This window comes from Lichenostomus cassidix, chromosome 11, assembly GCF_008360975.1.
Source record: "Lichenostomus cassidix isolate B80296 chromosome 11, HeHo_3.0, whole genome shotgun sequence".
NCBI classification, from domain to species: Eukaryota; Metazoa; Chordata; class Aves; order Passeriformes; family Meliphagidae; genus Lichenostomus; species Lichenostomus cassidix.
This window is the reverse complement of record NC_139492.1, coordinates 12,574,480-12,589,152: the sequence shown is the minus strand read 5'-3', so window position 1 is coordinate 12,589,152 and position 14,673 is coordinate 12,574,480. Positions and strand designations below refer to the sequence as shown.

Sequence of the window (14,673 nt, the reverse complement as noted above, 5' to 3'; positions counted from 1 at the left end):
CTCAGTTCAGTAAGAAAGTGTCTCCTGAGAGCCAGTCTCCCCATGACTCTTACAAAACCTGTCTAACCGGGAATGCAACACCATTGTTGGTTTTCATATTACTGCTCAGTTTCTGAGCTGTTTTCATGTCACTGGTGAGCTTTTAAGAGAATACCATTGCACAGTCCAACGTGGAGAGAGCACAGAAATAGACTTACTGACTTCAAACTCAAAAATATTCTGAGTATCTCAAATGTTAAAAACAGACAGCAAAATATCTTTACATGGGGCACAGTGACTGAGATGTGGCTAGTTACTTTAAACCCAAACTAATCTGACAATTACCTCATGCTTATCAATACATATTACACAGACAAACTTGATTTATCCTGCTCAGTTTCTTGCGCCTCTTTTTATTCAAATTATTGACCTAACAGGGATGAACAAGCCCCAGACACGTTTGTTACTGTCAAGCAGACCAAAAGCTCATTGAAATTTTAAATCTTTCTACCACGGCGATGTACCACTTTTATTCTCCAGCCCTGACAGTACTTTCCAATTTCCTCTGAGAGGAGAAATACACACATTCCAGTTGAGACTGAGGCTTAAAATTCCTATTAAAGCAGCTTTTATGTAATTAGATTGGAATGAATGTGTAACAGTGCCCATTGCAGAAAACTTCAAAGTGGTTATACTGGAGAAATCACAACCCGTTTCAGTGTGCCCACAAGAAGGAAGAATGGCTCTCCGGAGGATAAGAGTATATTAGTCTCTGTGTGTAATAGATTTTATTGACCATATGGAACTGATATAAAAATTGTGTTGCAGTGGGTAGTCTTGGATTTGAGACAGGAATGTGACATACAAAATACAGTTCCTGTAAAAAGCCTGGCAGCTTTCTAGCAGTTTTTGCAATCAGAAGAACCTAAAATATTTACCTGATTGAGTCACTGACGAGTCCCAGGTCAACGCAAAATCTGAAGATTCACCCTCTTCAACTGAAAAAGAACAAAAATAAGTTGTGATTGCTAAAACAAACCAACTGGAAAGCAAAGTAATCAGAAAACTAGGTCCACTATGACATTAAGTATTAAAACAGACTTCTGCACTGCTGAAAAAGAACTTACTGCTTTCTATAAAATAATTCATAAAGTGGAAATTTAGTAAAGATATTTTTTCTACTTTTTAACCTAAATATGGGATTTTACTTGTGTTTGCAGTTTCTTCCTGAACAGGTAACCATAAGCTCATGTGAAATTTTAATAGATCTTTAAACACTACTACCTGGTAAGTATTCATATTTGAAATTTTGTACATTTGCAGCAACTTGCATGTGCAAAATTGCCATTGTAAATACAGAGGGTGTTTTTGAAATGTATGTTTCAACAGATCATAGAAAAGAACTGTCCTGTGAAGGAAAAATTGGCTGACTTATAGCTTTCTAACATACCAGCCATATTCAAAACACAGTGATATCTTCAGGGTTTTTTCAGAATTAAAAAATATTATTATGATGTACAACCACATTCTGTGATATGGCAGTCACAAATAACTGCTTTTAAGGTTTGTTGTTGCTGTGAAAGCTGTCAGAGCCAGGTGCTCAGCACTTGCAAGTGACGTAACTAAAACCTTCTGCCTGTTAAGAATTATAAAAACGCTACTTGATTCTAACATTCTTAAAAATAACTAAGGGAACAGCCAACAAAAAGCTGGGTAAAAAAGTGCCTGATCCTGCTGTTTCTGAAATCAGTGGTAGTTACACTAATGTCAGACCGGGCACTTGAAAGCAGTAACTGCAGAAATTCTTCTTTTGAATTGCAAAAGTTTATCATCATCACCTGCCCACTCTGCCACCCTGACAACAAAGAAATTTAAATTATAAGTCTTTATTTTCTGATTAAAATTATTTACTCCATGCACTGAACACTCTCACCCTTTTATCTACATTATGCTGGATTCAAATGCACATTCTATAGAATTCTGCTACTGGAATCCAAGCTATATTGCAAAGCCACAAGCACAACCCCTGTTGACCAGCCCTGTATGCTCAGGCCTGGAACCTGCTCGAGTGAATATTTACAGTGACATTTGCATCACAAGTGTCTTGATTTTATGCTTTCCTCATTTTCTTTTCCCCAGTCCAGTGCAGAATTCTGGCATCAAGTTGATGTTAGTGGTAACATCATATAGTATTAGGAACAGAGAATATAATTTACATAGGCAGTGCCTTGACAAAGGTAATTCTAGGTTCAAACCATAAACAAATGTATGCTCCACAGAAGAGTACTGCTCTGGTTTTCTTAAGTCTGTGTGTTTACTAATGGAAGAGCAGGAAATTCAACCATTTCTTTGGAGAAATCATACCTGAGACTTGGTTATACTTTTATCAGAGTCTATGTTAGCATAAAGGCCATGTCACATAATATTAAATTCCAGAATGACAGAGGAAAAACAAGAGGCAAAGCTAGAAGCTTATTGAAGCCATTATTGGTCCTATTCCCTGATGGTGGCAGAGCTGGCTTGGCTGGCGTGTGCTCCCTCCTGAGGGCTCACCTACCATTTTGTGCACTCTAAGCCACCATCTTGTTTCCATTTTGACCCATCTCGTAATAGAAAAACTCTGGATGCAGTTATCCGAAATACCATTTCAGTCTTACACAAATGCATGTCTCATTTTAACATCAAAATCTATATACACCTGGGAGAGTTTTTGCTCCAAAACTAAATAAGCCAAGTTGGAAATTCATGTACCTTACTCACAACAGACAAGGGGAATGTTTTAATTTTATTTTATCCTTGACTGCTTTTTGGTTGTTTTGCTTGGAGAGTTTTTTATATTACTACTTTTACACTGAGGGGTTTTTTTATTTCTTTACATTTTGTTTTGGAAACAGATTTAAAAAAACAGTCTGCTAAAAATACATAAAAGAAATAAATTTGGTCCTAGTCAAGGAGTAGTATATGGATCAGCACTGATCATTGACAATTTTAGCAACACACTGACTTTCATGTTGGTTAAACACCAAAGACTGCTCCAGTCCTTGAGCTGCTCTAGGGCAGCTGGCTCCAGCACGTAACAAAACCACAGTTTTTGGAATCCCTTAAATGAGGGCAAAGGTTTGAATCAGCCTCTGTTGGCATTAATTTGGTTTGCTCCCTAATGACTGAAAAGGGGACAGAGAACATACACGTGGAGACAACGGCACTGAAATTCACTTTATATTATTGCAGGCATGGTTTCAGGTTCTCCTCCTCTCTTTGCACAGACCCACCACAGAGCTGACAGTGCTGTATACCCATGGAGAGAGGAGGCCAGAGGGATGGAGCTTCCTGCGCTGAGGCACAGACACATCACGCTGCAGCTGCTGCTCACAACACTACCACCACCTTTCCCTTTGCTTTTCCAGTTTTCCTTTCTTTAACTCTTTTAAGCAAACATCATCTTTCAGAGGATCAACCACAAGAAAAAGTAACAGCCAAGCCTATTCCAAGAGGAATTGCTGTACCAACTGACTCCTTAATCCTCACCTGCCCATCCATCCATCTGACACAGAGAAACAAGGAGCAAAAGCAGCCACATCCAAAAAAAGAAAGACTGAAAGGCTGTCTGTACACCCATGTAATTAAGAAGCACCAAAGGTTTGATAGAAAACAGTGTCTGTGAAGTTGAAGCAAAAAACCAGTGATCAGGCTTTGTCACAGCCACCAAGTGTAATTGTAGGGAGACACTTAATTCCATGTGCTTCTGCTCCCTCTCCATAATGGGCATAAAATCAAGAGCAGAGAGGTTCCTCTGTGGCTGCTCTAATCTTCTGGATATAAATGGTTATTTAAGAAGCCAGCATTTGAAGTGGTGTCACTGCCAGCTTTTCCTCAACCTCGGCAGTGAGCAAAAGCCACGGAAGTCAGACGCAAACATGTTTTCTTCCTCCTAAAGTCAACTTCAACACCCAAACATTTGCAGCTGAAATTTGCTCTCAGTTGCACGTCTGTTGCTGGACTCACAGGGAAGTAGTAGGAGGCTTCCCAGGCTAGTTGGAGATGTGGGGACATGGTGCTGTGCATGGAGGCCACAGGAATCCCAAAGATCCCCATCTGGAGACTGCCATAAGACCTCTCCAACCCTCCTTGAGAGAGCACAGTGGATCCACAATAGATTTGGCTGCTGTGGCTGTGAAGGGATTTCTATGTCTCACTACTGAGAACCAAGTCAAAAACACCCTTAGTCCATAATATTAGCCAGGGAATTATTCACTTAAGTTGAATTTTCAGTTTCTTAGTATTTTTCTCATCATTCCTTGAAACCTATATTGGCTCAGGTGACCATGTGTATTAACATTCACTGTGTAGATGCTGTTACTTAAGTTTCGATAATGGGCCAAAAAAAGCCACAGAAGAGGTACAAAGTATTCAATACAATTGCTGTCAAAATACACTGCACAGTAAAAATAATTCCCATCTCATTAGCAGGAAAATACATTTTCTGAGACACACCAGACATACTCATAACTACCAAAGTCAAGGACTGGACACTTCCATCTGTGCTAGTAAATCACTCTGAATGTGTGAACACCCAAGTCCACAAGGCTGATGTTCAGCACGGGCAGGAGCCACCCACGTGCCTGAAACATCTGCAGCTTGGAAAAACCACAGGAAACAGCAGCACCATTCAAGACTGGAAACCATGATTTTCCAAAGCAACTAGAGATCTTGTATCAATTCTAACTAATTTTAGAGAATCCTGATGACAAGATGGTGAAGTCTCAGCATTTCCTGAAATTTTGAAGGCATTTCATGCTGGGCATTGAAAATGAAGACAGACAAAATCATTGATGTTAAGCTTTGGATAGAATGTTCCCACATGCACTTCACATAGTTTTTTGCTGGATTGGATTCTTCCCATTCTCCCTCACAAACTCAGCTCATTTTCTGCCCAGTTTATAATAGTGTGCTGGCACATTAAGCCATGGTTGGAACACAGAAGTTGCTAGGCAAGTACACTCTTACTCTGGTCTCTTTCTGCTATCTCCATCCAAACAATAGCTTAAAATGCCTTGGAAATGCAGATTTTTACTTCTTCAGTAATACAGAGACAATATAGCAAGAGGACAAATTTTGGTCCCACTCTGCTCCACATGTCTCTGGCACAACACTCAAGACACAACACACTGACCAATGGAGAGGGTACACATGACTGACTGTGCCAAAATCACTATGTAGTTTGTTTTGAAAAATGGGCAAGAAACTGTTTCAAAGTCAAGTACTACACCTTGGTATCAATGCTCACAGAACTATATTTCTATTTTTAAAAGCATTGACTTGTTTTTTTCTTCTCTTTTGTAAATGATCCATAGTATTTGCCAGCACACAGAGATAAAATACTGCAAATAAAGAGAGACATATTTTTAGCCGCATCCTTCAGGATGATGATCATGAGATAGTTATAAACTATCCCAAGCATGTGCCTGCTACAACATCTGTGTCTTTGCTGAAATCTAGGGGCATCTATGAAGCTGACACCCTTCAGGGAGGCTGGGTTTGACTTGAAAATAGCCTTGGTCTGACAGTATAGAAATTGTTAGCCAGCTCAAAAGATGGTTACATTTGTGGACTGCCCACCCTGAGGCCTGGTGTAGCCTAGGGAGGTCATTGCTGGCAGTGAAAAGACATCTGACTCCCCTCCCCTCCCAGCACAGGAGGACTCGCTGTTGTCATGCCTGGAGAAGACCTCTGTTCTGCTCCAGCTTACTGTGGGGCCCAAATGCAAGAGCCAGAACAAGCAGAGGGCCAACATAGGGAAGAACTGTGGCAATGGCAACATCACAACACAGCACTCCTGCACACGCCAAATATTTGCATTTTGCCCGCTCGGCTCAGATGTTCTCCAAGGATGCTTATTTAATTGCTAGGTCACGAGTGCTGCAGGCTCAAAGATTTCAGTTCTTTGTGCTCAGAGAAACTTCTGAAAGGATTCAGCATCCATTCCCCTAAGAGTGAGAACATCTATTTATGGGGCTACCATTACCTGAACTCCATTCACAGTCACAGTGCTTATTTAACACTTTATCACTCCCAGGAAAGAAGTTAACCTTATCAAAGTAAGATGCTTCTGCACCAAATGTTGATTTCTAGATGCAATCAAGCTTTACAAGTGAGCAACAGCCCCTCAGTAATTCAGATGGCATGTCTATGCTCCCTTATCCTATTACACAGGCTTCAAGGACCACAAGGACCAGTTTAACACTTCCCATAATATAAAAACACCATAGTACGCTAACGAAAACGTCAGGAACTGTGACAGTGTGAGGAACTACTGAGAAATCTAATGGATTAGAAGCATGTGCCACGGCTGATGGGGGGAACTTTCCTGAATCAGGGCTGTTACCAAGCACGGCATTCAGGATCAGAGCCACTCCCTCACCTGCCGGCAACCTTATAAAACACCAGGCACAAAACAATTTGAATGCAAAAAATGCTGGTGCCACTTTTTAGTTTGGAGGATTTTGTTAGATTTTGTTGGTGACAGAGCTCTCAGATAAACCCAGGGAAATCCCACCGATGCCTGTGTATTAGCTGTAATGTACGTGTCAAGACTCACAGCTTTCCCTCTAGAGAAATACTCCAGCACCAAGCCGCATTGTAAGCCAGTCACACATTAATCACATCTTTTCCTGCCCTAGCTATCAGTGCTTGCACGCAGGAGCTCCGTGATCTTCTGTAATCTTCAGGCTCCTTTGCCACTTTCAGACACACAACTCTGTGCTATCCTACCCAGCCTTTGTGCCATCCCTCCCATCACATGCAATTACATGCTCCCAAATCAGCACAGGACACAGAATAGCCCCATCCGACCACCATTCATCTGTTGCAACTCATCCCACAGCACTGGCAGCCTGGGATTTGATACAGTGCTCTTAATCCTGCAAAATGCAGAGCAGCTTCCATTTCCACAAAGTCAAAAGGAGCTGAGGATGTTCAAAACTTTGTGGATCAGGGATTGTAAAGCAGTCACTTTCCAGCTGCTTGGCATGGCAGAAGCACAAACGGTGTTAACAACCTTTGCACTTTAAATAGCCTGGTATTTTCCGTGCACATCTAGAGCGGGTCCTTTGGAGAGGTGTAGATAGGCTCATTCCTCAAACTGAGAGAGGAGGAGCATATGTGTGCTCCACTGAGCCTGCTGCCCAGAGAGGGTCAGTCCTGCACAGCCCCGGGAACTGCCACCACAACGAGCAGTGGTAAAGGTTTGGAAATGGCTACTCTGAGCAGAAGCCAGCCAACCCCTTCTGTTCAAATCACCTCCCAGTTTGCTGTAAGGCTTTCCCCCTTAGATGTTTCCTGGTAAGATTCTCCACCATATCGGTGAGGCAAGAGTCTGCAAAACGCAAAAATCTGCAGAAGCATGAGAAGCAGCCCCATTTGTTATTAAATGCAGCGGCGCTGCGGCAGAGCTGCAGCCGCTGCCCGGGAGCGCTGCAGGGCGCAGAGCCGGCCCCGAGCCAGGCATCGCCTCCTCCAGGAGCCAGGCTGCCCCTCTTTGTCAGCAGCTGGGGCTTTCTCCCGCCATTCTGCAGAGGGAAACATTCACATTCAGCAGCAAAATGAGAAGTTTTGAGGGGCTTTGGCAGTCAGCTGAGAACAGGCGCCTGTGAGTGTATCCCGATGCATTTACAGTACCTTGCAGCTAGAAAGGAAAGGGAAATCCCCCTGGTGCCTTCGTACCAGCATTCAGGGGAGCGAAAAGGTACCTGGCAGAAGCTGCCGAGTGTGCTTTATACCAGCCACTTGAGCCAATGTACTCCCCTTGGAAAATCAACTTCACCAGAGGATTCCTCTCAGGTCTCCCCATGTTTACAAGGCATTTTGCTTGTTTGAGTGATCATTTCCCTTCAGCTTTACTAACACTTAGCCCTGATGGTTGGTGGGAAGGAGCACTGGGACACCAGGGCATCCCTAGAGGGGTGACAGTGTATTCCTTGCCCATGCCCTAACCCTGGGATCCCCCGTGGGAACCGGGCATGGCTCTCGGCACAATCGCTCGCAGCTCCAGAGCCAGCTCCCTGTTCTCTCCTGAGGGTGCAGCTGATTCAGCCATCGGTGGCCCTTGGCCAACAAGGGTTTTTTCCACCTTAAATAGGACCGTTATGTATTAGTCCTTTCATGAGCCAGCAGGCCAGGGAATAAGAAAAGAGGGTTTACTGACATGGCTTATTTAGCTAGTTCAGAGCCTAAATTTGCACAAGTTCTCTAGCTGCTTTTCTCCAAAGTCAGTAATAGGGCTTGGCAGAGACTGTGGGTTTTGCTGGCAAAGTCAGCCTTTTTGTGTGAAGGAGGGAGGAGTGGGGAAACCCAGACTGCTGTGCTCACTAGGTCAAGGAAAAGAAAAAAAAAAAGAAAGAAAAAAAAAGGGAAAAAAAAGAAGAAGGATGAGACAAATGGGACAGAATTACAAAGGGAAACTGAAAAAAAGATCGTTAGGAACAGAAAAAGATGTGAAGGTGATTAAGGAGAACAAGACAAACAACAAAATAAGGTAGCACTAGCAGGTTTATGCAAAGGAGATCTAATTATGGGTGGCTAAATCCTCCAGGACATTAATATTCCATCGTAATGTGTCTAGTTTCCTCCTTTCCAGACATGGCAGGGAGGAAATGAGAATCACTTAGATACACTGTTTAATGAGCAAATGATGGACGATCACCAAATACAGCCTGCCTGATAAGTATCCATTAGCTTAAACTCGCACAGTAAATCTGTGTGCAGCTAACGGGCCTGCCTCTTCCAACGCTACAGCAAAACTTAATGGAATTGCAGCCAGAGAAAAGGAGCCTTGTAAATAAAAGTCTCATCTCAGTAAGACGAGGAAGACTGTAGGACATACATAATGGCTAATCACAGCCCTTCCCACAGAGTGCACACCTGACTCACAAGCCAGGGTGTATTTATTCCCAGTGCTCATATTTAGTTTTTGTGTTTCTAATTCACATACTTCACTGGAGACAGATATTTCCCATCCAAATCTATTATGTAAATAAATACGAGGGTTAGGTGTAATAAAATGCAGTCAGTGTTTCAGGTTGCCATTAAGATCAACATCTTATACATGCAATACATTAAGCTAGTACTTCTTAAATCAGGGCCTGCAGACACCCCATGATAGATTTGGGATCAGTTCTCTTCCTGATGGTTCTTATAGCTTGTCATTGAATGTAAATTCTCAAAGGTCAGTGTGAATTTTTTTTTCCTTTTAATTGCAATACATTGTATTTAATCTGTGAAATGTTCAGGAATTTAGAGGTTTTTCTGCTTTTTCTGCCTGATGTTTGCCTGGCCATAAGACTGGTGGAGTGCCCCCCACCCAGCTCAAGCAGTCCATCCTGCTGATGGCCCATTCCTGCCCGGCACAGAGCTCCTACTGACATTCTGCACCCCCAGACCCATCATCTGCCATAAGCTCCACTGGAAAGGGATGGAAGCACCTAGAGTCCCTGCCACCAGCTGCCCCATTGGGCTGAGCCCCAGCCCACACCACACACAGGCAGGGGGCACAGTGCAGAGGTAGTGAGGGAGGTGGAGATACACAAGGAGATGGGGTGCAGGGTGGCCAGCTCCTGAGGACAGGGACAGGGGACAGCAAGCACCGGCTGCCAGTGGGCACCCTCCTCTCTGCATTGTTACATGTATTTCTAAGGCAACCGTCACCATAGTGTCTGCACCTTCTTTCAAAAATAGATCTACTATGAGTAAGCAGGTACTTTAAAGCTCTAGTGACACAAAACAGGTGAATCCTGCATTCTCCACATTGCTCATAAAATCACAGATTTTACTTTAGCAACCAAGAGTTTAAACATTCTTGTTCCATTTGTAATGCAACTGGATGACAGAAACATGTACATGTTGAAACCCTACCAAACTGAGGCAAGGAAAGTAGAGAAAGGGAAGATTAATACCTCTGCAATTCATGGCCAGGACTTCAATTTCATGAGTCAAATTTGCAAGTTGTGAAGTAATCCCTTGATCTGCTGGAAATCCCAAACACAGGCTGTGCTTACCCAAAGACAAGATGACAGTGATGATGCAAGTAACAGACCAGAGGTGGACAAGCAAGTGCAATGACCAAGATGCTACTCAAATAAATCCAGTATCTTACACCTTCCTCCACACTTTGGGTATAGAACTTGTATTAGCGAAGGCTCCACTACCAGCTATGCACTCCTGAGCACAGATACCAAGTGAAGATACACAAATCTCAGGTACCACCCAAGACAGTGTTTGCAAACACATGGGGATGTGTGTTGGAAGACAGCAGACCCAAGACTTGCAGCTGGCAGAGACAGGGTTCACATGGCAGAGCTCAGCTGGAGGGATGGCACAGGCCAAAGGGATGCCTGAAAGGCCTTTTACTTTTTCCTCAACATAACAAACGGGCTACAATGAAATGAAGTTTCAAAATTAATTCAAAGTACCATGAAATTCAAATACTGGGCTTTGCACAGAGAATGCAGGGTCTCACCAAGTCAGATTTACGTGAACTTTGCTTTTCTGGGGAAAGGAAAAGTAAAGGAAAAAAGAGGCAGGGGAAAGATGGGGAAGAGCACTATTTTTACATTAGGGCTATAAAGTTTCTCTGTAAGCAGGACACCTAATAAATTTACATGTGCTGGCCCTGTATTCAGACACATAATGAGAATGCTGAAAGGTTAACACCTACCACAGGCTAATGACACAAAGAAAGGAGAATGTTCTGAAAATAATCTACATATATGGAAACAGGAACCAAATCAGCAAAGAATGGAAGTAGATAACTAGGATCTGCAGGCGAGCAGTGGGGCCATAACTCCTTACACCACCTCTTGCTCTGGTAAAGTACATAAAGAGATGATGGAGGTACACCAGCAGACTGAGTGCACCCTGCCTCAAACTGCAGGCTGCTCCCCGTTGCTACTAATGGGGATCAACCTTCCACGTTCTGCTTAGTCAAATCCATCCAACCACATGCAGTTCTGTAATCAAAAACTCACAAAAACAACACTGTCCCACCTGCTGTGGTCACATTGAGAGCCACAGCACTCTAGATCCTCCTGCCTTGGACTGCAAGTAGCCTTTCGCTTCCCTTTGGCAAGGAGCTGATGTCAGCTCTCTAGCTCATCTCATCATCACCATATATCAAGTCCCAGTTCACAGCTATTTTTCCACTATTGATTTCATCCAGACCCAAGAGAAGCAGATGCAATATCTCCCATTTCACAGGATCTGAGCAGATCTGGATGACAGGGACCACAAATTTTCAGTCTTAGGTTTGAAGTAGAGAGTTTAATGCCCCTGAAAAGTTCACACTTGCACATATGATAAAAAGAACAGAAAATTACCTTAACACCAAGCAACCACCTTGAGGGACACTGATGAAGTGGTGAAGTACACAACCAGCTCTAGTCTTACCCACGTTTTAGTCTCTTACTTTGTATTTCTTCAAAGCAGGTTTTACTACTTTATGCCTAAAGACCTTGTCCCAGCTGCATCGAGCTCCAGCAGGAGCAGAGCTGCTGTACCACTTTGTTTAGCATCACCCTCCCCTCCACAAATACCCCATTCAGCACCCCGGGCTATTAATTACAGCTGAAAAGAAGTCTTTGACCAGATTTCCACACCTCAGCCTAAAGAAATACACCAATTTTTACTGCAAATCCTTCAAACTTGGAAGTTGTTTCACTGGTGAGCTATGCTTGCAGCATAGGTAGCATGGAAAAAGGGAAAGAGAGGAGGCTTTTCCCAACCAGCCATTTTAATTAGAGCTATGAGGGCTTGAAAAAACCCGTCTGGTGAGTGGAGTTATTTCCCCCTTTTCCCCTCCTCAAAAAGGCCAAGTTTTGATATACTAAGCGCACCAGGCTGTCAGTGCTCCCCCTCTGCTGCCATCCCAGGCGCTCAGGCCCTGGCCAGCCCAACAAGCACAGCTCCAGCTTTGCTGAGCTGGCGCAGGGTTTCACCAGGCCTTGCTGGCAGTTGGTTTCTCCAGCAATCTCTCACTGTGGCTCTTTTGTGTATGCAAGTATGTGTGTGTGTGCCTGTGTGTGTGGCAATACTCCCCAGGCTCGCTCATTTTAATGCTGCTTTCTCCCCAGATGAAAATATACATATTCTTATTAGGAAAAAAAAATGTGCAAAGTATAAATTTGCATCTGTGATCATTTCTGGTTCATAAATTGTATTTTAATAATAAAACAATATATTCTTCTGTACTGCCTCTTAAACATAAACAGTAAAGTCTCTCTTATTTGCACGTGAGCTTAAATGTTTTGATGAAGGAACATGCAAATGGTATAAAATGTAAAGTGAAATATAGATAAAAGGGTAAATAAAAGCAGGAGTAAAGCTAATACGTGGAGAATCCTGCCTCCTCCTTTTGACTCATGTGAGTGGATGCCTCACACTTTTCTACTGCTGAATTTAATACACAGGTTGAGGGGAATTCTCCAGCTGAGATTCTTCTACTAGAAAGACAGGCTTTGTCGGCCACACTAAGGTGAAAGAAATTACAATGAGGGAGAGAAAGTTGTCTATATCATATATAGCCCTTGGTAGCATCAAATTTAATTTGCAGAAAAAACAACACAACCACTATAAAATGGAAACTAATATTTTTTATAACTCCTTAACAACCTGTCCTTAGTGCTAACATACCATAAATAAATTTCAACATCTTGTTATATGGGTAGTTTATTTTAAACAAGGCTAAAAGGAGAACACAGTTCTTACTGAAGATTGGCAAACAAACAAAGAATGGGGGAAAGCTGGCTTTTAAAACTTTATCCCAAAGTATACTTTTTGCTTTTTATTCCTATTAAACATACAACTCTTCCACTGAAATGAAACATAGAGTTTCCAAATATTTTATAATTCTGAATGGATTTCCCTAGTGTAACAGTAATAATATTTTTACAGTTAAAAGATCCACTGATTTAATAAGTGTGATTTGTGTATTTAGAAAATTCATTAGAGCAGACATTCCCCAACATTTTTAGATTTATTTATTTATTTAGCCTAATTTGGGTACACTACTTCAAAAGAACGCTTAGAGCTTCCCAGTTCCTTAGTCACTCACTAATAACATCTAATAATTAATAAAGACATGTAAATTCTTAACTCCCAGAACTATTCCAAACTTACTATCTGTACGCTTCATGTCATGTCTCACTTATAGATATCTGCATTACTTTGTTTCATAAAATGCTGAAGGGACACATACTTATCTTGCTCTCCACCAAGAGTGAATATTCAGGCATGATGCAAGCAAAGCGAAACTAAACCCAAGCCTGAGCAAACCTTTCCTCCAGGAGCCCACAGAGTTTTCCAGCAAACCACGGAGGGGTTTAGCTGCTTTCACTGCACGTCCCTTCTGCAAGTGTCCCCTGTCCCTGTGCTGGTGTCAATGCCACCATGCAGAAATGCAAGGCAGGTGTCAGATGAGTACTTTGGAATAGTCTCATTAGTACTAATTTTTACAATTTTTGGGGAGCCAGGAATTAATGAACCTGCCAAATGTGCAGCTGTGACATGAAAAGGAAAGGCCCATTTTAAGAGTAAATGCAATACTTGGGACTGTGATTCCCAATGCATCTGTAGAAAAAAAGATGGCACAAGCAAACACCTCATCCCCCTTCATAAAGCCACCAGCCCTTTCAGCCTCTACTTTCAGAGCTGTTAAAATCCCTCTCCTACAGGCAGAGACCACAAGGAATAACATTAACTCAAACCATCTTTTCTTGGAGGCAAATAGTATTGTGTCTGCTTCTCTACTACAAGTGTTCCTGTCATGGCTTTGTGTTCGGCAACATTTCCTTGTCATATTTATTTGCTTGTTTTGATTTCTGGTCTTCTGTCCAGAGGAAGGCTGCCAAAATCCTAAGTCCTGTCTCCTGCAAGTGCTGCTAAGCCTGGGAAACAGGGTGTGGGGATTTCCACACATGGCTCAAGCCTGTATGTTGATAGAAGTTTACTTAAGAAATACAACTTGCATAAAGTTTTGTATTTAAATTTCAGTGGACTAAATGAATGAGACTTGAAAGAAGACTGAAAATAACTTCACTTCCCTAAATAAAAGCCAAACTGAGACAGAAAAAAAATGCACAAAAACACGTACCTTTTAAAACAAAGAACTTCCAATCTAAGCACTATGAAAAATGCTCAGATAACTAATTTACAGTCAAGACAAACAGGGCTACTTAGCTAAACTAATGGGTTTTTTCCCAGGCAAAATTCATCCATATCCAAAGGGTCAGTGAAGCAGAGTTCCTCTACAAGTTTTTATGACAACTAACTATATTTCCCACCTGCAACTTCTATTTTTCCCTGTTAATGAGATTTTGCCATTTTTTCTTGATATCCTGGTGAAATCTTATGGAAACCGTATGGTAAATGAAAGCTGTGTTTGTGCTTGGGCCACGCTTACTCATGTTTCATGGTGCAGTCCTGCTTTGGCCATGCCTGCATCAGTACAGAAACCACTTTGAGTCACTCTGACAAATGAACTGCCCAAACAGCTCCACAGCAGAGTGGGATCGACTGCCGCCATCCCTTCTGTGCAAGTTACAGCCACAGCCGTGTGCTGGGAAACATCCCTTTGGATTAGTGCTGACTGGCTTCAGGGATGGGCTCTTAACGTGAATGGCACTCAAGTGGATATAAAACTTTCTA

General features: G+C 42.4%; 1 protein-coding gene across 2 annotated transcripts in view; it reads right to left on the bottom strand.

Moving 5' to 3' along the window:
• ZNF423 (zinc finger protein 423) overlaps positions 1-14,673 on the bottom strand; it is a 227,684-nt gene that overhangs the window by 184,830 nt on the left and 28,181 nt on the right. For both annotated transcript variants that reach the window (XM_085071892.1, XM_085071894.1), the window contains exon 2: positions 918-977. In XM_085071892.1, the coding sequence (XP_084928018.1) occupies positions 918-977 (60 nt within the window). The remainder of the gene's footprint in view (positions 1-917; positions 978-14,673) is intronic.